At 40.0% G+C, this 25,416-nt stretch overlaps 1 protein-coding gene across 3 annotated transcripts in view; it reads left to right on the top strand.

The window, feature by feature from the left end:
• Window positions 1–24,935, top strand: part of neurl1b (neuralized E3 ubiquitin protein ligase 1B) — a 73,565-nt gene extending 48,630 nt beyond the window's left edge. For 2 of the 3 annotated variants that reach the window (XM_041193779.1, XM_041193780.1), the window contains exons 3-5: window positions 4,106–4,813; window positions 10,914–11,039; window positions 21,398–24,935. In XM_041193779.1, coding sequence (XP_041049713.1) covers window positions 4,106–4,813; window positions 10,914–11,039; window positions 21,398–21,642 — 1,079 coding nt within the window. In that variant the 3' untranslated portion in view covers window positions 21,643–24,935. The remainder of the gene's footprint in view (window positions 1–4,105; window positions 4,814–10,913; window positions 11,040–21,397) is intronic. The other variant, XM_041193781.1, reaches the window with a different exon arrangement.
• The last annotated feature ends 481 nt before the right edge of the window (window positions 24,936–25,416 follow it).

Below are 25,416 nucleotides of genomic sequence, written 5' to 3' on the forward strand. Positions count from 1 at the left end.
CCCTCTTGGACTGGTGTTTCAGCAATCCTAATAATTTGTTGGAGGACATATTGCGGGACAGCTGTGAAACCATGCAAGTCCTTATACACACTTGAACCTGCAGCCGTGATGGCAATAGCTTGAGCTTGCAACGCAGCAAGCTGACCTGGCTTGAATTTAGTTTGAGCTTCTGTTGGAAGCTGCTTCTGTTGCAATGCTAGCTGAGACGCTGGCCATTAGACACTGCATCATGTTTAAGTCCACAGGTGTGCGAATGTAGTTGGCCACCACTTTCATGCTGGAAGGGCCTTTCTGTGCATATCCATCAGTATTCTTCTGTAGGCTGTACTATCAAAGAGCTCATCTGAATCCTGTGCAGCAGACCCTCTGTGTGACCTTGCCCTCCAGGGATCTGGCACCTCTGCTAGTCTTGCCTCTTGCTCTGATTGCAGGCGACTCATGTCCACTGACTCACCACATGCAGATCCCACCTCCTATACTATTCTCTAAATTACAGCCAATATCAATAACTGAGTTTTTGGCTGTGAGCATGAAATCAAGTGTTGGTGCATCTGCATCATCACTCTCTCTTGTCACTTTGTCCTGCACTGCCACACCAGGTTGCATTTCTTGGGCATCTGAAAAGAGAAAAGCACAAGGGTAAGGGTGGGGTAGTGCAGTAGTTGGATGCTCACACCATCTGCAGCTTACAAATCATAAGCGTGTGTAGAATGACAGAGAGGCAGAATGTGAGCAGAAGAGTTGGATATGAGGACAGAGTCAACCTGTATGGCTAAAGCATCTCTGCGGGTCATGGTCTTAGCGATGGGTGCCTCAGTTAATGGCTAGCACCTTCTCCCCCATGGGCATCAGTTTATGCAGGCATGCCTGCCTCCCTCCAGTTAGCTCCTACTGCCTTCAGTTGTGTGGACCCATGCCCTGCAGGAAAGAGAGAAGTGTGCCAATGAGTTTTGTGCAATCCATTTGGGTGATATGGCTGTCGAGGTTGAATAGCTAGCAACATGTTCAAACTGTGGGTGTGAGGTTGGCAACAGTGCTAATTATGTGAGGCTGCATTAGAACATATGAATACTGATTGATAGAGATCGTTGGGAGGTGATTGATGGGGGTGTGGTGAATTGAGCAGAGGCTGAGTCTCATGGTGCAGTTGATACTACATGACATTTGAAGATACATTCTCTGACCTTGAATACTTGTGTGAGGTCATCAAACTTCTTGTGTCTCTACTTCCAGATCCTCGGGGCTGGACTTTGACCTACATAACATTGACCTATGTGGCAATCCACTCTTTACTGACTTTTGGTTGTGTGGCTGGAAGGTCACCCTATTCCCCCTGTAGATACAGGACCTCTATGTACCTTTTCACCACCTTCACCAAGGCTTCCAGTCTGAAAACCTTGGAGCCTGTTCTGTCCCATGTTGTGTCAGGTCAGAATCAATTGTAGAATGGCTTCCAGCACCTGGTCCATCCCCAGTGCGGCTCCCCTCTATGAGGTTCAAGCTTTTAAGTAGTGCAGGCTAGCTTTAACTCATGCTAGCCTCTCAGCATTTTGGGGCTCTGCTGAGGCCAGCAGCTGTCTGCTCACTGCAATTGTGTTCATCAGCAGGCAGTACAAAGTTGGCATGCTGCCTGCATCACATTAAACATACGCAGGTTTGTGCATGGTGATTCCTTCGCCCGTTTTCAGGAGCTATCGAATTTAGCCGCCGATGCTTCTAGTTAGCAGAAATAGATGAGGAATTGAGATTAATCCATATGGATTTAGTCCCTGCTAGAAATGCTTCATATGACATTTTAGTCTAAGTCATTCAATATATGAACAATAGTGATGGCCCATGTATGCTAAATGACTAAAAGCCTGCCTATGAAGCAAGTTGTTGGCGTACTCATCAATTCAGCTCAATTTGGGCAGATAACTTGATACAGGAAGCTCAACTGATGCTGCAAATTCCAATTCTACCAAGCATGTTGTAATATATTCTGTATGGTTGCTGCAACAAAGCTTGGATTTCTTACTCAGTACAGCTGTGAAAAGCACTCTAAAAAGTGCCATAATCTTACAACCGCCCACGCCTGTCAGATCAGCTTTCACAGACAGCTGAAATTATGGTCATGGTAAAACTAATAACTATGTCCTCATAAAAACTTGTAGTTCAATTATTGTTCTTAAGAAGCCTTTTCAGAACAATTGACTATTAGTGATGGTAACTCAGTAACATGGGCTGCAGCACTAATCAAAGAAAAGCCTTAATAACCAAGGGTGTGAGAATAAAGCTTAGTGCAAGGACCTTATAAAATCATTGGAATGATTGTAGGGCCGAGTTTCCATTCAAATTAATGGCTTGTTTAGTGTCACTTGTAGTAAACTTCCCAAATGTAAAAACACACATCTTTTTTGTTGGCTGATTTTCGGGGATTTGGCCAAGGACTGTCCAACAAGATCCAGGACACAGAAATCATGCAACTTTCTCCTTCCCCCTCCAACCTAAACAATGCAAATGACCGCCCATGTCATATATGCTACTGCTTTATTTTTGAACCCAGTCTGTACTCCTTCATATCTGTCCCCTTCTCTTCTCAGTCTCGAAGATCTAGTTCTGGCATAGTGTGTTGAACACAGATTTTAACCTTTGTCTTTGATTTTAGACTAGGTTAATTAATAGATTCTTCTCTGTGTCAGTTATTAAAGGTCTTCTAACAAATGAGCTTTTATCCAGTGCACACACGGCTGAATTTTCTCCCGTTAGGGGGGTTGGGCAGGGGCGGGCGCGAACGCAGTTGACACCCCCGATCAGAGACACGCCGCCATTTTATGTGGGCAGGCCTTAATTGGCATGATGCTCGCCCTGAAGTGCTGAGCGGTCCCTGTGTGGGTCAGGTGGGGGGATTCCCTGAGTCGTTCCTTGTGCTCTTTCGCACATGCATACAGAGGTGCCTCAGAGAGATCGACTTGACATGTGTAAGTTTAAATAAAGGGAAATAAAAACTTTTAAAACATGTCCCCTCATGTGAACTGTCACATGAGCTGGGAGACGTGAAAGGATTATTTTTAAAATTTTTATTGACTTTTAAAATGCTTCATGAAACCTCATCCCGCCCGTGGATGAGGTTTCACGAAAAATGTGAAGGCCACCTGGGCTCTTTGCCTGCCTGCCAACCTTAAGGTTGGATGGGCAGCTCAGCTAATTGAATTAATTACAATTTAAATGGCCTTAATAGGCCTTTGACAGCTCAGCGGGCACGCAGCTGACTCAGCTGCACGCCCACCAAACTGAAAATCTAAATGACGCATGGTGACGTCGGGACACCCACCCGACATCACCGTGCATCATGTTACGTGTCAGCAAGTGGGATCCACCCCCACTCGCCGACTGAAGAATTCTGCCCATAAAGTACACTGAGCTTCCACACTAACCATTGCTGTAAGAGCTGAGTAGTAATGACAAGTAGGAATTGAAAATGTCATTCTGGTGAAGGGGCTGGTGGGGCTTGCTTTTCGATATTATGAATTGGGAGGATCAGTTGAAGGAGCTCCATAGTATATTTGGTTTCCTAATCATGTATAACATAAACTCCTTGATTTTCCATTTCATTGTTCACCTTCATAAGCAAATAATATAACTGTGTGAGAGCAAGCAGGTACGCAGAAGGCAGCAACATTCTGTGTCTAATTGTTGTTCTGCAAATTTGTACAGGCTCCCAGCTGTTCCAAGTCCTACTCACTAGTTTTAAAACAGGGAGGAGAAATTTCTATTTGGAAAAATACCATCAAAACAGGAAAAACGCATAAAGAGCCTTTTCCATGCAGTGATTAGATTCTGAGCTATGGTACCAGTTATTGACGAGCATGTATCTAAATTCAAGGTGAGGGGAAACAGGAAAATAATCAAGCAAAACAAAATGTAGAGGAACAGATCCACACAGTTAAAATATGTATGTTTTAATTGATAGTTCTGATTAGAGTTAGTGGGGTGTGGTCAAATTCACCTTTTTTAATATTTCTGAGTATTGCACATGTCTTTGATATCACAATATCTATGGAAAGAAATGTTTTCTGATCAAAGATGTAATAGCAGTAATGATTTCCCTCTGTTTCTATTGCAGAGAGCATGTTTGCAGAAACCATAACTTCAGCCCGGCTCAACACAGCACGACTGAACAGTTGCCTTCCTCAAACAAGTCATGACAATGCCAACTTCAATAATAATGAACTGGAGAACAGTGTTGTGGTGGCAAAAATCACAAACCTAAATCTAGGTGATGTTCAAAACCTTGCAGCAGACAATCATAATTTACCTTGTTGTACCAACAGACGGCTTCGTTCACGAGGCCTGCCATCTTTTCTCGACACTGACCTTCACTTTCACCATATACGTGGGCCCGATGTCACTCTTTCTCAGGACAGAATGGGAGCATGCACAAACTGGCAGGAGAGTACTAGGACCCTGGTGTTCTCTGATCGGCCTTTGCATACTGGGGAGACCCTGTATGTGGAGGTGGGGCATTTAGGGTTGCCATATTATGGTGCTCTGCTCTTTGGTGTGACATCATGTGACCCCAGCACTCTGCGAACAAATGAGCTCCCAGCGGATCCAGACTTCCTGCTTGATCGTAAGGAATATTGGGTAGTGTACAGAGGTTTTTCAGTGCCCAACAGTGGTGATATTTTCAGTTTCACCATTCTGCCAAATGGTGAGCTTCATCATCGTGTTAATGGAATAAACATAGGGATGCTGGTCTATGTGGACACCACTCAGTCACTGTGGGTGTTCTTCAGCTTACATGGAGTGGTCAATCAGCTAAGGATACTGGGTAAGTACATGTGTACTTGCTTATTCATCCCACATATCAAGGATTTCTGCTATTAGCTGCTCAGTGATCCTTTTCTTTGGAAGTACTCCTATGTGGTTGCTGGGCAAGGAAATTATGATGTTCAGCTCATTGATTAATCGATCACACACACTCAGACAAAGACACACACACACACACACACACACAAAGACATGAATTGAATGGGTGAGGCCCTGCAAGGCAATTACTGTAACGGATCATTACCATCAAGACAGAAGTGGAGATACAATCCAAAGTATCATCCTCCTCAAAATTTATTTGAAAACATAAAATTTTCTCTGAGCGGTGTTGGTATGAATCCTGTAGAATGCTAACCCTCATGTAGAACTTAAAGGCTCTGTAATGAGCTCTTACTGGATCCCATATAGAAATTTCAATAAACAAGAACGTATTTTCTTGTGACAGCATAACTACATCAAGGATATTTAAATATTCTTGTATTTTGTTTGTATATTCAAATGTGTTCAGTTATTGTAATGGCTGTGACTTCCACCATCAAATCACTGGGGCAATTAACCAGCAGAATTTAGCAAGTTTGACTGCATGGGGCAGTGTAATGAACACAGAGCTGAACTTCTAGGATCACTGAATCATGAGTTTAATCATTGAATGTTGCAGTAAAGGAACAGGCTATTTGGCTTTTTAAGTCATTGCTGGTTCTTTTCAGCACGTGAACTGCTTAGCTTCACCCCATTCCCCATATCCTTTAGTCGGCCTGTATTCCAAGCAGCTAATTTATTCCATTGTAAAATAATTGATGATTAATGGTTCAAAAGTTTGTGGTTTAGAATGCCACATTATAATTGTACTCTGTCTAGAGATTTTTTTTCCAACCTCCCCTTCGATTCCTTTTTCATTATCTTACATTTGTATCCTCTTGCTACCATGTTTTCTATCAGAGGAAACTACTTATCACATTTATCTTGAACATAACCTTTCATAGGCAAATACTATTGTCACCCCTTAACCTTCTTAACTTTGTGGGACCAATTTTAATGGTGGCCACCTCATGGCAGACAGGGATGTGGGGTGAGAGGGAATCCCTGTGGGGAGCTCAGCATGAGGCCCAGGCTATTTTAACTCCTGGTTCTTAAGTGAATAAAGCAGGTTGGCCTTCCAGCCAAAACCATTGGGAGTAATGTCAGGACCGGCAAATGAGACTGAAAATCAAATTTGAGCGTGAAGGAATTGGGGGCCCAAGGGAATAGCCAATTGCATAAAATTAATACTGGGGAGGAAGGTTGGAGGCCATTACAGGCACTACAAGAGAGAGCTAATACAGGACTGAGTGGGGCACTTTGGCTCAGGAAAGCACTCGTGTTCTGCGTGGCCCACAGGGGTCCACAAATGCCCTCATTATGAACGCTTGCACTCCAAGGCTCACTAATGAATTCAGCCCTGCAGGATGTTGTTTACACAGCTGCAAAGGGGACTTCTAGCTTTTTTCATTGACAGTTTTATGAGCTTGTCATAGATTTATCTTTCTTTAATGTGGTTTTTCAATGCCTGGTAATTTATTTGGATAGGATTAGGTGATGTTAAGTGGATTATAGATTTTTTTTCCAATGGTATGTTGATTGCCTGTGTTTGATTGACAGTTTTATGAGATTGTAAGAATGGAAATTATTTTAAAGGGAATTTTGAAGGACTTGCCAGTGTTATTCATCCGCATCCAAAACAATATAGATGGGTTGGTGGAGTGGGTGGTAAAGTAGCAGATAGATTTTAACATAAAGAAGTGTGAGGCCATACATTTAGGGAGGTCAAACAGTTACAGGGATTACACAATAAATGGGAATATACTAAGAGGTGTAGATGAAGTGAGAGATCTTGGCGTACAAGTGCACAGGTCCCTGAAGGCAGCAGTTCAAATAGATAAGGTTGTAAAGAAGGCATATGGAATGCTCTCCTTCATTGGCAGAGGTATAGAATATATAAGTAAGGATATAATGTTAGAATTGTATAAAACACTGGTGAGGCCACAACTGGAGTATTGTGTGCAATTCTGGTCACCACATTACAGGAAGGATGTAATAGCTGTGGAGAGAGTGCAGAGGAGGTTTACAAGAATGTTGCCAGGGTTAGAAAAGTGTAGCTATGAGGAGAGATTGGATAGGTTGGGGTTATTTTCCTTAGAACAAAGAAAGCTGAGAGGTGACTTGATTGAGGCATACAAAATTATGAGGGGAATAGATAGAGTGGACAGGATAAAATTGTTTCTTTTTGTGGAGAATTCTAGAACCAGGGGACATAGATTCAAGATAAGTGGCAGAAGGTGTAGGGGGGACATGAGGAAGAACTTTTTTACACAGAGGATAGTGGGTGTCTGGAATTCGCTGCCCAAGTTGGTGGTAGAGGCAGAAACTCTGACCTCTTTTAAAAAGTACCTGGATCTGCACCTTAAGCGCTGCAAGCTGCAGGGCTATGGGTCGGGTTCAGGAAGGTGAGATTAGAAAGGGCACCTGGGTGTCCTCGGGTTGGCATGGTCAAGATGGGCCGAATGGCCTCCTGTGTTGTAACTTTTCTTTGGTTCTATGGTTATTATATGGCTCAATGATTCTGTATCTAGTGGGTACTGGAAGAGTGTTTCAAAGGCTCAGCAGGTGCCAGGACATTAAATCAATGTGAAAATCAAACCACAAGATCCACTACATACATTCTTACCTGATTTTCCATACTATAGAATGCCGAAGGGGGCTTTATCTACTGGAGAAGGTACTCTAATACATTTGAACTCTTATATAGTACCAGTCAATTAAATGGTCTCTTGCCTTTTAAGGATAGAGCCCTATGACCAATCACTTCAATAATAATGTACTTTTCAAACAGCATCTAATTGACAGTTGCAGTTGGCAAGAGCTTTTAAGCTTTTCCTGTCAAAAGGTTCCTAACTCCACAGTAGACTTTCCCCAAGGTTCAAGAACTGATTTACCTGGCAAAGTTCCCACAGCCTTCAGAAAGTCACCAGCTTTGATGAAACTAGCAATATAAGGGAAAACTGTATTTGGTATAATGAACCCGATGTCACTTTAAGTACATGTTGGGTCACGATCTGCATGTTTCCCACGCTGGGAGGTGCGAATCGGAGGGTCAGCATGAAATTGCAGCCCCACATGTCTCCCATTTGGTCCTCCTGATACACATTTGCTCAGTGTTTGGGGACTAAAATTCAGCCCATCGTCTCAGAGTAAGGGGTTGGCCATTTAGGACTGAGACAAGGAGAAAATTTCTTCATTTAAAGGCTTCTGAGTCTTTTGAATTCTCTACCCTAGGGACCCGTGAATGCTTAGTCATTGAGAATATTCAAGACTAAGATCAACAGATTTTTGGACCCTAAGGGAATAAAGGGATATGAAAATTGTGAGGCAAGGTGGAGTTGAAATAAAAAAGCAATTCATGATCTTACTGAATGGTACAGCAGGCTCGAAGGACTAAGTTATCTATTCCTGCTCCTATTTTTGTTTTTATGTTCAGTTTGAAAACCTTTGCTTGTTTTCTGCCATTCGACCATCTTTCTATCTTTTTGGCCGCATTCCCCTTCATTTCATGTGCCATTGCTTTTCCATAAATTTCTTATGTAATACGAAATCAGATTTTTTTTTCTAAACTCTCCATTGATTGCATCCATTCCTTTTATGTGTCTTCTGTTTTTCCTCTCAAGAGTTCTACGTGGTTGATCAAGCATGACTCACCTTTCAGAGATCCCTGTTCAGTAATTCCATTGTGTGCTAGACTTCGGTACAGCTGCATAAGCTTTAATAGCTTATTAGTACCAACTCTTTAAATAATAATCTTCACTGAAGCAGACTACTTATTTAGTGTATCTGCTGTTATCTCATACTTTGCAACAAGCTTCCTTCCTTTAACTCTTGTTGGGTCTTCTCCTACCTTGATTATTCTCTTATTACTAATATTTCTATTTAAAGTCTTTTTATTGCCCTTCATGATCTTTGCTAATTTTCTCCCAAATTACCACTTAACCTCTCTGTTTTACCTCCAGAGTTTCCAAGAACAGGAAAAAGTCATTAAATCCAAAAAGATCATGATTGAATTCAATACAACCAAATTATGCCAGTATGTTTTTTTCCCCCAGAAAGGTATACAGTTACCTAGTGATGTACCTTATACTTTTTCCTTCAATGGCCTTTCTTGATAACCTATTTCATAAATATTGTCTTTTGCATAGAATACCTTCCTCCTCTTTTGATGGCCAATTTCCAAATTTTGAACTGTTGACCATGGTGAACAGTCTGGCTATATCAATTTCCCCTTCATATTCTTGAAAACATCATTTAGGTCACCTTGAAGTCTCTTTATCAGCCCTCCGTTGGGTTGTGCATTGACTGTTTTATTTACCTGCCTGCTCTTCCAACCTACAGAGAAAGCTAGGTTAGGATTTTGAACAATCCCAGGAGAGAAATAAACATTTTTCCTGCCTTTGTCAGGCTTTAGATGACTTGAGAACTTAACAACTTTTACTGTAAATTATCTTAGAGAAAACACCCTTTTTTGTGTCCATTATGGTATGGTCAGTTGATGCTGAAAAAATTAGATCTTCTCAGGAACAGTGCAAATCACCAAAGATGTTTAGGTGGTGAATGCTCAATAAGTTAAATGATTTATATACAAGAGCACATGATCTTTGCTAATTTTCACTTTAATAATGATCAATGCCATTTAAGATTTGAGTCTTGTTTCTACAAGACATAAAAAGTTTGTACTCAAAATATAAATTTCATGACTTTGGAATGCACCTTTTCAGTATTTAACAAAATTATTTTAAAGTTAATTCGAGATCTAAGTTACAATGTGTTATGCATGTCATTAGGTTGTTAGTTGAAGGATAAATACTAGCCAGGACACCAGGGAGATTTCCCCTACTCTTCTTCAGAATAGCGCCATAGGATCTTTTTGATCCACTGAGAGAGCAGAAGGGTCCTTTGTTTAACATCTCAGCCAAAAGATGTTACCTCCAACATTGCAGCGCTCCCCAGTGTTGCATTGGAGTGGCAGCCTAGATTTTGTGCTCAAGTCATTGAATTGTGAATTGAACTCATAGCCTTCTGACTCAAAGATGAGAGTGCAACCATAAAATTGTGGCTTTGATACTAATGGCAGATTAAAAAGATTCCATATTTCATTCATGTTGTGCCATGAATATTTTATGCAAATATTTTTTATGATTAGAGTCTATATCGTCCCATGGGGAGACAGAAAGTCAGGACCTTAGTTTTAATGATGGTGCCTCCAATGTTGTCAGACACTGTGAAACTGTGTTGAAAATATTTAAGTCAGCTTGTGTAATTAAAGTCCCTAAAATTGTTGATATAGTCCATTAAATGTTGGATGCTAATATATTTGGGACAAACAATACGAATAAAGCCAGACATAGGGCGGGATTTTCCACACCCACCTGCCACCGCGATCCTCCGGTCCCGCCCCAAAACAATGGACTTCTGGCTGGGAGGCCCCCTCACCCGCGACGGGGCTGGAAAATCCCAGCCATAGTTTTCCTTTTGGTGCTGTCACAAACCTCAATTTTGTTTAATGATGAGTACAAAATATGATGTCAGCTGGTACAGAATAGATGTTAACTGATGCATTGGGGGTACTTCCCTGAACTGAATGTCAAGGCACATTGTTAGGACAGAGGAGAGAGAGACATAGTTTCCATCTGGCTGTTCTGCACTCAGCCTTGGATTGATGCCAAAATGGGCCCCAATTATCTTTACATTATAACCAATACAGAGAGATAAATAGACCATAATATGTTTAGTTTTGAAGCTGCCACAACCCTCGGCTTATGTTAACAATGAACACTAAACATCGTTTGATCTGGTTTAGGTTCAATGTGGGTTTCTATTTACTTACTTCCATTATCTAAAATTCTGTTTAAGTCAAAATTCAAATTATGTCACAATATAGGAAAATGAACATTTACACAATGTGTATCGGTACTGGAATTTATATCATACCAATGATCCTGTGCATGTTGAGCATTGCAACAAAAGTTTGTACTGACTAGAACTGGAGTTAATATGGTTTAATATAACTTCCACAGGTACGTCTCAGTCCAGCCCTGTCGATGTATCTCCTTCAGGTTCTCCAAGTGGTTCCCATTATGACAGTGACTCTGACATGGCATTCAGCGTTAATAGATCCTCATCTGCATCTGAATCGTCACTAGGTAAGGAAACATCTTTGATTATTTGCACTAAAATACTAACTTTTCTGTGTGGTTGAAAACTCATGGTTCCTCAATATAGCCGTCTGAATTAATTAAGTAATATTGGGAACTGAGTGAACATGTGTGTTATTTTATATTTGGACTGGGTTTAGTTCCAGCCCTGACAGTTGGAACAAAACTCATTTTGCTCTGGTTGTAAGCTCCTATTCAAAATTAGTTTGGTTGGTCTCAACTCAGAATCCAGCGAGACAAGATCCAGAGCGGCAAATGTCATTCTGTACATTTGTGCTGAAACATTCAAATGTCACAAAGATGACTGGTGGAGGAAAAGGTAAAATTCACACTGATGAATTAGAAGGAGCATTTTCGAGCTGAAGGTTGAGATACATTGTTGGGACTGAGTGGAGGGAACTTTAAGTTGGGAACTGGTTGATAAAATGAACTGTGGATGTCAAAATGAAAATTTTCTCCATGCCCCAGTACTGAACTCCCATCATCTTAATGAACATGCCAAAATTATTTTTAAAAATAATTTAAAGCTTGCAATGTTCTAAACCACTGTACTATAGAGTGTGTAATTGCTTACATACAATTTCAAGCAACCTCTGACCTTAGCCATACCATCATTAGCTAGTGCCAAGCAGAAGCTGATGGCTACCCCACAGAGAGAGAGAGAGAGAGAAGGTAGACGGCAGTTGAGTTTTGGCTGACAGCACTGGCAGTCTATGGAAGTGTAATAAATGATTCCAGAGCAGGGGGATGTCTTTTTTTAAATTACATTGATAAGTTAGGCTGTAGAATTTCCTACACAAAGTCAACAAATCTTTTGGCAGGACTGGAAAATCCTGGCTACATGAAGCACATTACAGAAGGATAAGGGGTGACCTGTTCGGGGTGTTCAGGATTATAAAATAACCAACAGGTTGTTTTCACTGGTTGTTAAAACAACAATAAGAGGAAACATAATCTAGGAAAAGATACCTTTTCACGAAGGGTGGTGGAATCTCATGCCCTGTTTTCCAGAGGTGCAAGTACCACTTTAGATGAACAGACCAGCATAATTCTCACTGTTAGCAGCAGAAATGTGCCCCATCCACAATGCGAATCTTTAGACCTTCCACAACAAACTTGTGGATGAGACCACCATGGACATATGCTGCAAGGTCTCTATTTGGAACTGAGCAAGTGTCAAACATTCTGGACTCTCTTCCCTACAACTGGTCCCTCCTAACAAGCCTCACATCATACGCCTGCAGAGAAAAAAATGAGACAATGGCAATAGGAAGACTGCTCCATTGATCGCCAGGCATTTCAGAAAAAGTGATCAAATCTAAAACACCTCTAGAAAAGATGGGAAAGTGCTTCTACACCCTATCCAGCTATGCCGCCCCAATCCATACTTGTCTAAATCTGAAGCATGTAAATTACTGTACAATTATGCATAACTATGTTGTCTCTTTACCTTTCCATAAAATGGCCTGTTGAAAATATACATCAGTGTCACATGAATGTGAAAACTCGTGATTTTAAAGTGCTTACATCAGGACCACTAACTGATAAATGTTTGCTGTTTTTTTCTGTTCATAATGTCTTGTTCACAATATCTGCCTTGTTGAAATAAAATGTTATAAAATAGAATGTGGAATTCACTACCACAAACCCTATTGAAGTAGAGTCTATAATTTTTTTAAAAGGAGAATTAGATAGTTGATTGAAAAGTAATATCAGTGTGGGAGGAAGCAGAATAGTGGGCTTAGACTACATGGTTGAAAGAGAAAAATGCCTTAAAAATTGATAGGCTGAATGGCCTGATTATGCACTATAGCATTCTAATATCTACATATATTAATTCTCCCATTCATAAATCCTTCAAAGTAGGTAAAAACAATTTCTCAGTCATATAAGTCTAATTTTCAAGTATTTGTAAGGTACAATTTTACTACTGGTTATTAATGTTTAATATTTTGGGACATTTCCCTTATAGAATTTTGCCTTGATTTTGGGCTGTGCTGAACTCTGTGTATTTTTACTGAGCTATATTCAAAAATTACAAGATTGATAGATACATTTTAAGATGATATGCTGTAAGAATATGTTTCAGTGACAAAAATATTTTAGGGAATGGCTGTGGCTGATGGCCATATTTGCAGTTTGCTTCCTGTTTTTGTATGCTATTCAGTGCAGCAGTTGTCAGCCATTCCAATGAATCACCATTATCTAGCATGTACTGTATAGCAATTATCGCCCACCGTACTAATAATCAATGCAAAAGAATGGGCAATGTATTCATGTTGGATGTGATTCAAAAAAGGCAATAACACTCTCAGTGTTTTCAGCTGATTTTGACTATTTTTAGTGAAAATACTATAGCCTTCCTGTGTATTTATAGTATTTTTTGTTTTGACTGTTTTTGATTCAGTATATATATATATATATTTTTTTTTTTTAAGTGAAAATACTTCCACTTAGTCTTAAAAAAACATGTGTTGCTAATAGCAGGAAATACTGAAATACAGCTGGCATTAAATGTCTCTCAAAGGAATATTGTATTTTTCACTGGAATGCAGAACAAAGAACTGAGACACACAACTGATAAAACATCTAAACAGCACTGAAGAAAAAAATAACATGGTATACTAGTTTGCTATTCATATTCCTCAGTGTGCTAAGAACCAAACACAAGGCAAGAGCGAAATACTGGAGACGCTGGAAATGTGAAATAAAAAGAGAAAATGCCAGAAATACCTCAGCAGGTCAGACAGCATCTGTAGAGAGAGAAACAGAGTTAATGTTTCTGGCCAATGATCTTTCAGATAGAGGTCTTCAGGATTATAAGATAACCAGTAGGTTTTTTTCACTGGTTGGTGAAACAATAATAAGAGGGGACATAAGCTAGGAAAAAATATCTTTTCATAACGAGTGGTGGAATCTCATGCCCTGGGAAAAGATAGAAATGAAATAGGTTTTATGCAAGTGAAGTGGTGGAGGGGAGTTTTGGAAAAAGAACAAAAGCAAAGGTCTTTGATAGGGTGAAAGGCAGGAGAGGTTAAATGACAAGAGGGGTCATGGTGCAAGGCCAAAGAAAATAGAAATGAAATGAGTAAAGAAACAAAAGATGTGTCTAGAGAAGGTGTGAATGGCAAGATGATGAACAATTGCCATCCAAAAGCAAAATGGGTGAGAAAAGAGAGACCAAGAGAGAACAAGACAACCAGCTGGTTTTGTTTTTTCTCTCTTTTTCCTTTTTTTTGCATTTAGACGGCAGCTATTCATGATGCTTCACACCTCCTGTCAACACAAAATACTTTACAAAACAAAATACTTTAGATGCTGGAAATTTAAATAAAAAGACAAATACGGAAGCAGAATATGTTCTGATGAAAGGTAATGGACCTGAAATGTGAGCTCTGTTTCTCTCTCCATAGAAGCTGCCTAACCTGCTGAACATTTCCAGCAATTTTGTTTTTATTTCCTCTAGACTCAGCTTTTGTTTCTTCACTTGTTCTATTGCTCCTTTTGTTCCCCTTGGCCTTGCACCATGGACGCTGTTGTTGTTTAATCTCTCTTGCCTTCCAACTCATCACTGACTTTTCTGCTTTTCCCCACCCTGCCCCTTTTCGCTGGCTTAAAATTTACTAAATCTTAAATTTTCCAAGTTCTGATGGAAGGTCATTAGCCAAATGCAATACAAACTGTACATGCACTTGAAGTAATACTAAGTACTAGTTAAAGATCAGTCACTTGTATTACTGTTGAGTATTGATATTGAGGGGGATATCAGACACTCTAAAATTGGTGACAACAGCCTCCTCTAAAATACCAAAGCTGACCCCAAAATCTGCTGTAATATCCTTACCTTATTGTTAGGATCTTATGGCAAACGCTTGTGTTGTTATGGTAATCAGAAAGAGCTTCAATATAGGGCATTTGTACAGCTGGTATTTCACTCACACTGAGCACAAAACTCAGAATATCATTGCACATGCTTCGACACCCATGATTATGTATGTGCTGTGCCACTCTAAATCAGCACATGCACTTTAAATTCATCTCATAATTGGCTGCAGTCTCTTGATTCTTGGGGGAGTGGGATGTCAGACTCTAAATGAAGTTCAGTTCCTTTATATTGCCTGCAGAAATTGTGTTTAGCCAAAGTGGTATAAAAGTGCTTTCAAGTTTTCCATTTTTGGCCAAAAGAGATTGATTCCTGAGCAATCGATATATCATTCAGTTGTATTGCTGACTTAGACTTTGAAATTGAGTGAATTCAGTAACAAATTGGTAGTACAACAGTACCATCCATACTCCACTACATTTCTATATTTTTTTAATAGATTTGACTTCCAAAATTCTTATGCGCACTGCTTCAGTCAGCAAAGTTGGTGGAGAGAAAAAAAAATGCCAATTTGTAACAGCCCAAAGCAGAAGTATTGCAGACCAAAGTTTTGTATGTTTGACCAGGTAGAATCACAATATAAATCTTAAATGCATCTTACTGTTTGCCATAAATGTGCTGTAACAAAAGTAGGTTAAGTGCAGGTTAGCATTAAAAGAACCCCAAGCTACAGGAAATCTGCCATTTCTAACTGAAACCACTTAAGGACAGCCGTTCAGTTTCACAATATTTATCATTGGCAACTGACATTGCTAATAGAAAAGATTAAAATTGTGTATAAGCACGATTCTTCTGTAGACAAGTCTTGATTCAGCAGAGAAAGGAAACCTATATTTGTACAACTGGAGAGTCCTGCTGTATTTTACTATATCATGTATAAGGTTCATAGATGATTCTTTATTTAAACAGAAATAGACACTGAGGCCAAAGGACATGCTCAATGTCATGGGAATTTTACAACAGATTAGAATAACGCCAAAGTGAATTTCCTGAAGGATGGCAGATTAGGAGGAGTTCATTGAATGATGGAGGGAAGAGGCATGAGCGCCATCTGAAGGACAGTCTGCAATGCATTTTCTTTGTTGTCATGTCAGCCTTTAATGCCTGTTATTTTTAGAAGAGTCTCTGTCTTACTGAATTAGAAAGGATGCACTTTATATAATCTTTACGAGAAAGTAATCCCAACTGTGGGTTTTAGTGTTTTCTCTGGCAGGAATGATAATGGTTACATTCCGTCACTTTAAACCTATTGCATACTATAGTTTATGAAACAGAATGTTACAGTGGATCAAAGAACAAGAAAGTAATGAGTCAGTGCACCTACAAATCGAGCAACATGACTGACTACAAATCAGTCCAAGTTCTCAGCAGTGCTTGGAAAATATTTCTGTCTTATTTTCTTAGCTCATTTTAAAATCCAGTGTCCAGATGAGCCAGCTGAACTGAAATTCTGCTTCTATATTCAGCTGTGATGAAGTACTTGAGCTACCCAGACTGACTCAAAACACTGTGCTTCCCAGGCCCGTCCTTCCTAAGTGTGATGCTGCATGGTTAACTTCCCAAATGGTATAGCCAGAGAAGAGTCACTGCTAAATGTAGAAAAATGATTTATCATGAGTGAAATACCAACGTTCATATAGGACATTGCTGGTCTTGTATGTGTGCACCACATTATTTTGTACAACACGTACATTTCCTTTCTTTCTCCCTTTGTTTTGTCTAACTTTCTGTATCAGAGAATTATTGTGCATTCTATCTGAGGCAAAGCCCCTCAATGAACATCTGCAATGGTTGCCATTCATAAAATAAAGTAATGTATGAGCTGTTGCACACTGATATGTTCTTCTACTCATCTTGTTTTATTCTTGGGTAGTAGAATGATATGTTATTTATGAAATATTTCAATATTTTGGGAGGGAATCTGACAATACAAGAGGCTGTAGCATTCATGTTTTGGCTTCTGCTAAAGTTTCTCAATCATTATGGAAGACTTGATTAAGCTGAAATAAAAACAGGAAGTGCTGGAAGTGCTCAGCAGATCACATTGGATATGACTTCTTCAGAACGCTTCAACTCAAAATATTAACTCTGTTTCTCTCTCCACAGATGCTACCAGACCTGCTGAGTATTTTCAGCACATTCTGCTTTATTTCTGATTTCCAGCATCTGCAGTATTTTGCATTTATTTGTTTCATAGAATTATGGAATGATTACAGCACCAAAGGAAGCTACTCAGCTCATCGAGCCAGTGCTGCCACTATGCAAGAGCAATTTATCTAGTCTTTCTTCCCCCAACCCTTCCCGTAGCCCTGTAAATGTTTTCCCTTCAGGTGCTTATCTAATTCCCCTTTGAAAGGCACAATTGAATCTGCCTCCACCACCCTTCCGGGCAATGCATTACAGATCATAACCATTCACTGTTTAAACAAGTTTCTTCTTATGCCACCTTTGGTTCTTTTGCAAAACATTTTAAATCTGTGTCCTCTAGTTCTGGAGCTGTCTGTTATTAACAGGAGCAATTTCTCTGTGCCTACTCTGTCCAGACCTTTTATGATTTTGAACACCTCTATCAAATTTCCTCTCAACTTGCTCTTCTCCAAGGAGAACAAGCCCAGCTTCCTCAACCCCATCCACATCACTAAAGTCCCCCATCCCTGGAAGCATTCACATTGATCATTTCTACACCCCCTCTAAAGTTTTCAGATGCTTTATAAAGCTTCATCATAACTTCCTTGCTTTTGCGCTGTATGCCTCTATGTATAAAATCAAGAGTCCTGCTTTGTAACTGCTTTCTGAACATGTGCTGGCACTTTCAACAACTTGTGCACATATAGCACAAGGTTTCTATGTTCCTGCACCCCTTTAGAATTGTACCTTTTACTTTATATTGCCTCTCCTCATCCTTCCTACCAGAAAATATCACTTCACATATCCCTGCATTAAATTTTATCTGCTGCATATCTGCCCCTTCCATCATTCTGTCTATGTCCTCTTGAAGTCTATCACTATCCCCTTCACAGCTTGCTATACTTCCACCTTTTGTGTAATCTGCAAATTTTGAAATTGTGCCCTGTATGCACAAGGCCATGTCATTAATATATATCAAGAGCTGCAGTGGTCCTAGTACTGACACCTGGGGAGAATTGTTTCCCCGTCGGGGGGGGGGGGCGGTTGGGCCGGAGTGGGCATGTAGTGATCAGCTGCATGATGCCATTTTACGTGGGCGGGCCAATTAAGGCCTGCCCAGCGTGCCGTGCACCTGGAAGTGCTAAGAGCTCCCTGTGAGGGCGGGGGGAGGAGGAAGAGTCGGGGCCTGCATGCAAAATAGCGCAGGAATCTCCCTGAGGCACAGAGCTGCGTCAAGGAGCTTGGTTTCAATTTTTTAAATTTTAATGAAGGAAAAAAAATTTTAAGACATGTCCCATCATGTGACAGCGTCACATGAGCTGGGACATGTCGATGAATTTCATTAAAAATTCTTATTAAACTTTAAAAACCTTCATGAAACCTCATGCCGTCCGTGGATGAGGTTTCATGAGAATTGCAAAAGCTGCCTGGACCCTTCGCCTGCCCGCCAACCTTAAGGTTGGAGGGCAGCTCAGTTAATTATTTTAATTGTTGTTTAAATGGCCTTAATAGGCCTTTGACAGTTTGGCAGGCGTGCAGCTGACTCAGGTGCATGCCCGCCGAACTGAGGACCTGAATGATGTGCGGTGACATCGGGACGCACACCCAACATCACCGTGTGTCATTTTACGCGCCGGCAAGCAGGGCCCGCCCCCGCACGCTGACCCAAAGATTCTGGCCCTGGAATATACCAGTATATACCTTCCTACAATTGAAAAACAGTCACTCACCACTAATCTCTGACTCCTGTCATTTAGCCAATTTTGTATCCATCCTGCCATTATCCCTTTCATTCTATGGATTTCAATTTTGAAAGTCTATTATGTAGCACTTTCAAACACCTTTTGCAAACCCATATGCACATCAACCACATTACCCTCATCAACCCTCTCTGTTATCACACCAATAAACTGAATCAAATTAACTAAGCATGATTTGCCTTTAACAAATCCATGCTGCCTTCCCTTAACTGATCCACACTTGTCAAAGTAATTGTTAATCTTGTCCCCGATTATTGTTTCTCAAAGTTTTCCCACCACCAAGGTTAAACTGATTGGTCTGTGTTTGCTGGGCTTATCCTTGCACCCTTTACTGAATAAGGTTGCAACATTTGCAATTCTCAAATCCTGTGGCACCACCCCCATATCTAAGGAGCACTGGAAGATTGTGACCAGTACTTCCCTAATTTCTACCCTTACTTCCCTCAGCATCCAGGGATGCATCCTACCTAGTTCTAGTGACCTATTAACTTTAAGTTCAGCCAACCTTTCTAGTACCTCCTCTTTATTAATTTTTAAGTCATACAGTATCTTCATTTTCTTAAGCTTGTATCCACTGGAGTTTAGAAGAGTAAGAGGCGATTGACTGAAACATATAAGATCCTGAGGGGTCTTGATAAACTGGATGTGGAGAGAAAGTTTTGTCTTGTGGGAGAATCTAGAACTAGGGGTCACGTTTAACAGTAAGGGGCCGCCCATTCAAAACGGAGATGAGGCGAAATTTTTTCTCACAGAGGGTTGTGAGTCTTTGGAACTCTCTTCCTGAAAAGGCGGTGCAAGCAGAGTCTTTGAATATTTTTAAGGCAGAGGTGGATAGATTCTTGATAAGCAAGAGGATGATAGGTTATCGGCTGTAGGCGGGATGTAGATTTGAGGTTACTATCAGATCATCCATGATCTTATTAAATGGCAGTGCAGGCTCGAGGGGCCGAATGACCTACTCCTGCTCTGTGTTCATATGTTAACATCTCATTCACTTTGATTTTGGTAGCATCTTCGTTCTTGGGAAAGGCAGATGCAAAATATTCATTTGGTACCACAGCCATGCTCACTGCCTACCTGCAGAGCTCTCTTTTCGGTCTCTAATTGCCCCCATCCTTTCTCTTTTTACTTCCCTTTTACTATATATATGGTCATAGAAAACTTCTGGATTCCCTTTTATGTAAGCCAGCATAATTGATAGGACAACCTTTATTAGTCCAGTGAGCAAATTAAAATATACAAATGTTCGACATGTTCCAGATATGTTCATTTCAAGCATGCATTCTATAAGGAGAGGTTGGAACTGTCTTCCTTGGAGAGAGAAGGTTGAGAGGAGTTTTGATAGAGGTTAACAAAATCATGAGGGGTCTGGACAGGGTTAGATGGAGAAAACTGGTCCCATTGGTGGATGGATCACAAACAAGAGGGCACAGATTTAAGCTATTTGGCAAAAGAAACAATGGAAACATGAGGAAAATATTTTTCACACAGCAAGTGGTTGGGATCTGGAATGCACTGCCTGGGGGTGTAATGGTTGGAGGTTCAATCAAGGCATTCAAAAGGGAATTGGATTATTAACTGGAAAGAGAGATTGTGCGGAGCTACAGGGAGCAGTTCAGTGAGTGGCACCAGGTATATTGCTCCAGGTATAGTTCCAACACAGGCACAATGGGCTGAATGGCCTTCTGTGCTGTATCCATTCTGTGATTCTGTGATAAATTACAAATTATTGCATCTTATCAATTATTTTTTCAATCTTCTTTGTCCGTTCATGCCATTAGCCCTTCCAAGTGGATTCTAATAGAAGTTAGTTCTCAATAATTAGTTATAGGCAATTGAAAAGATTAACTCACAGTGTAACATGCTTCCTTAAACCTATTACAATAATGTAGCAAAATGAATTATGAACAGGTACTGTATGTTGACTTAAACTTACAAGGCAGGTTCTTGCACTTTTGTTCATTTCTTCCTTTATTTATTGGCAATTAGTAGTGTGTATTATCTTCCATAAATATTCATAGCATTCCATGATAAGGATAATATTTACAGTGTTGTCAAGGTAAATTGGCATGAACAGTCTCAAAATGGAACTATGCACAGCCCCAAAACAAAAGCCATAACTAGACAACCATGGATGTGGTGACAGTCACAAAATATTTTAAGTCAGCTGCATATATCAGAATTTTAAAACATTCATTTGGTAGAATGAGGCAACTTAACTCATTTATTTGTAATATATAAAGGAATTTTTATATTAACATATTACTAAGGATTGAAACAATGTAAAAAATATGACAGGTTATTTTCATTTTTGAAGTGTACTCTGTCAACACTCTCCTGTTTTAGAAATGTAAGACTATATGCCACAGTTGTATAAAATGGAAGAGTTTCAAGACAAATCTTAATACCTATTTATAATGCCAATGAGAACATAATTTCTTGCTGTTGTCATAAACCTTTACAAACTCTCTTTTGTTTTGCATCATACATTGCGTACTCAAGATATTTGCTATTCAGTGCTATTTTGTTATCTGATGTTTTGGGATATCGATTGATGTTTTTTATGTTTCCCACAGTGACTGCACCCAGCTCTCCACTGAGCCCTCAGTTCTCCCCATCTTTCTCTCCGCCTGAACCCCAGAATAGCAAAAATGGAGAGTGCGCCGTCTGCTTCGACAGTGAAGTCGACACCGTTATTTACACCTGTGGACATATGTGTCTCTGCTACGACTGTGGTCTTAAGCTGAAGAAACAGATCAATGCCTGCTGCCCCATCTGCAGGCGAGTTATAAAGGATGTCATTAAGATATACCGTCCATGAGATATTTGGTCCCTAAAAAGACTATTCCTCAATCCACACTATAGTTTTTAAAAAGTGTAGAATTTTTATAGATAGGGAAAGCTTCTATTGCTCACTTTGATTTCAGTTATATATCTTCACACAGTGTTGCTATATTCTTTGTCTTTCAACTTAATTTCTCTTTCTCTAATTTGTCTTCGCCCTTTCTGTCCCTATTCATGTTGCCTATAGTTAGCTGCAGACAGGAAAGTGGGATGGCTGCACACATTTCCATCTGTAGAAACAGTGCCACTCCATGATTGACCAACAATTTTCGCTCAAGTGGAGAAATTAGAACATCATCTAGCAGCCAAATTGAACACAGATTAATTGACCTAGCTAAAATTAAACAGTTCAAGTAAAGAGCAATATTTATCTGATTTGCTTTTCTGTTCTTTGATTGCTACAAGACAAAAAAAAGTATTAATCATTAACACAGACCAAATAATTTGAGAAAGGAGTGTATTTTGTCATAATTCTCACTATATCTCATGACCACAATATCCCTAATGACTAATTATAGCAGGTTATTTTCCACAAACAGTTGGTCTGCAAAGGTCAACGATGGATTTTTCTGCACGTTCTCCACAAAGACTGACCTGCTTCTTATGGATCTGCTTCACGCACATCAGCCTGCAAAGTTATTTAGAGAGACCTAAATTGCCACAAGCAATTAAAGCATCCTAAATGCCTTCAAACTACATTTTAAATTTAATCTGGAGAGAATGTATACATTTCTAACAGATTAATTAATATCTAATTGTGCTGTGTTGTGGATGCTTATATGCATGCCAAAATTGATGGCTCACCAGTGGCAATGGATCCCCAAATTGAGAGTTATTTTGTTTAAATTTTCTAAAACATCAAGCAGCAACTTTTATTGAAGGAATTGGGGAGCCTGATGAGTTTAATAATGACTAAAGTTGTAGTATCCCTTTTTGGCAAAATAATCAAGTTTAACTATAAAATCTAAATGGTGTAACAATTACCATAACCCAGTTTTTCTTTTTCTTTTTTAAAAACATTTTTGCTTTATTATCTGTTTAGAAATTGCCATTTTTTCTGGCTGATGAGATTAATTCTTTTTTTTTTGTTCATTCCTGGCTGTTCCTACAGTTGTGGCTCCTTGTAAGAAGGAATTGAGATTCTCTATTTGCCGTACCTGATGGAGGTCTGCCTCCCAGTAATCCATTAGTCAGGACATGGAAGAGTTCATTCCATGATATGGAAGAAAATGAGAAGGGTCCTTAACAATTAAAATAAGGAGGGAAAATAATAATTTGGGAGAGAGGTACCAAGGGAAGCCTGGTTCCATTAAGCAAATATTCAATTGATTCATATGTTTCATAGTATTGGCTAACATGCCAGCAAAGAGATATTGCAACTTTAATATGACTTTAACAAGTAAGAAGTTTTATGCTGGATATTTTCTGTGGTGATTCAAAGCTACAGGTGCCTTACAAAGGAAGGTGATGCACTTTTTTCTGATTCCCCGTGAACTTTGACTGCCACTATTATAGATTCACTGATTAATGGCAAAGTAGTTTTATAGGACTCACATGACAACCACTAAAATATTTTCCTTTTGATAGTGGAGTGAAAATGGTATCTAACACAAATATATTTAATATCTTGCCTAATTTGCTGACTTTGTACAAAAATAGTATCTAGTTTCGTTAGCATATTGTTTCAATATTGAAGATGATGGCGCATACCACAAACTTCAACTGACACTTTGTACAAATTATGCCTGCGGTATATAGTGTAAACATTATCATTTTGGGGTTTTTTTGCACTTAATTTAAATGTTTTCTGTTGTCCAAGGTTTGTATTTCTGTGTGCTTGTGTGCTTGCACTGTGAATGAAAAGATTAGTAGATCAGTTACAAAAGAGGAAATAAGACCTAAACATGAAATGAAAAGGTGAGAATCCCTTTTACCGAGGCTTAACTGGTCTGCTATTCAGAACTGGCAAAACTTCTTTAAATAGCTGGTTACAACATTTGGTAACACATTCTTTTAGGAGATATGAACAAGTATCCAATAAATCTTTGAATAATTTATCTAATAGAAATCAGGATTTAAATACATAATTAAATTGACTCAATACTCATAGCTAGTTTCATTTAATTTTGTTTTCTTCTCACTTTATAATTCCTCTGTTCCATCCCAGCACCCTTTATCCATCAATGATTAATTTTAACTTTGTAATTATCATAGGTTTTTCACAGTTCAGGTTCGGTGCGTCTTTTCATTAAAGGCTCTGCTTATTTATATATGTACATAGACCATTCAGATTGTAAAGCAACTAATTCTGTCCCCTAATGTATCCACCTGTATAAAGTTCCCACAGGCAGGAACTTGTGGAGATGGTGAGGGTCTCAGCTGCTGGCTGGAGATACGGCAAGATCCACCCATTGCCTCTTTTTGGGGTGACCTGCCACATCATGTGCCAATCAGGCACTTAACAGGCCAGTGGTGGGCCTTCCCCCAGGATCAACAACCCCAGGAGAGGAATTCCCACCTGCCAAGAGCTGCTGGTCAATTAGAGACTGGCAGCTCTGTTGAATGGCAGAAACACGGTGGCTGCTGCCAGTATAATACCCAGCTGAGGCCTAGAATCATCACTGGATCCCTGATCAGATGTGAATGATGGGAGGAGGGAGGGTTGCAAGGATGGGTTGGGCAGGGGAGTCAGTAGCAAGGGCAGGGGAATGGCTTGCAGGTCCCCCTCTTCTTGATGCCAGGTCTCTCGATCATGAACTGAATGCCTTTGAACGAGGGACACCCCTGGTAGCCCGCAAGCAAATACACCAGGGTTTGCTTGCCATGCTCTCTGCATGGCGAGCCCCCCACCCATTGCTGGGTTAATACCAGTGGCAGAAGAATGAGGTGACATCAAGGCAGGAAGGCCATCCACGGGCCTTCCTGCCATGGACTCAATCAGGGTGGAGGCAAGAAGGTGACACTATTCACGCCTGCCACTTTGCTGCCTGATTAAATCCCACCTCCATCGAACTCACCATGGGGGAGGGCACAAGATTGCATCCCACATCTTAGAGTTTTGGCTTGTCAGCATTTGTCAATAAGCAAAGGAATCTTTCTTTATGTGCATTCATAAGATGTGAGCATCCCCAGCAAGGACAGCATTGTTGTCCATTCCTAATTGCCCTTGAGAAGATGGTGGTGAACTGCCTCCTTGAACTGCTGCAGTCCCTGTGGTGTGTGTACACCCACAGTGCTGTTAGGAAGGGCTGCAGTGAAGGAATAGCGAAGATGATATATTTCCAAGTCAGGATGCTGAGTTGGAGGGGAATTTGCAGCTGGTGGTATTCCCATGCATTCATTGTCCTTCTAGATGGTAGAGGTCACAGGTTTGGAAGGTGCTGATGAAGGAGGCTTAATGAGTTGTATTAAATGTCAGTTATCTTATTCCTGTGCATGGGGAAGTCTACATTCAACACGAAGAAAGGGCCTGCCTAAAAGTATGTAGCAAAGAAGTATATCTCAGTGTTAGTACACTGGAAAATGCAGTAAAATCTTGCCCCAGTAATTTGGGTTCACTATAAACAATGGACGTTGATAGAAAGTCAAGAAACAGAGAATACTGAGGTGACATCAGCACCATATGGATCATGTGTTCATTGTTTTTATTTGCTTTTAAAGAAGTGAAAACAGAAAATGCATTTAGATAGCCCCCTCACAAGCTCAGGATGTCCCAAAGTGCTTCACAAACTATGAAGTATTTAGAAATGTA

This window comes from Carcharodon carcharias, chromosome 8, assembly GCF_017639515.1.
Source record: "Carcharodon carcharias isolate sCarCar2 chromosome 8, sCarCar2.pri, whole genome shotgun sequence".
Lineage (NCBI taxonomy): Eukaryota > Metazoa > Chordata > Chondrichthyes > Lamniformes > Lamnidae > Carcharodon > Carcharodon carcharias.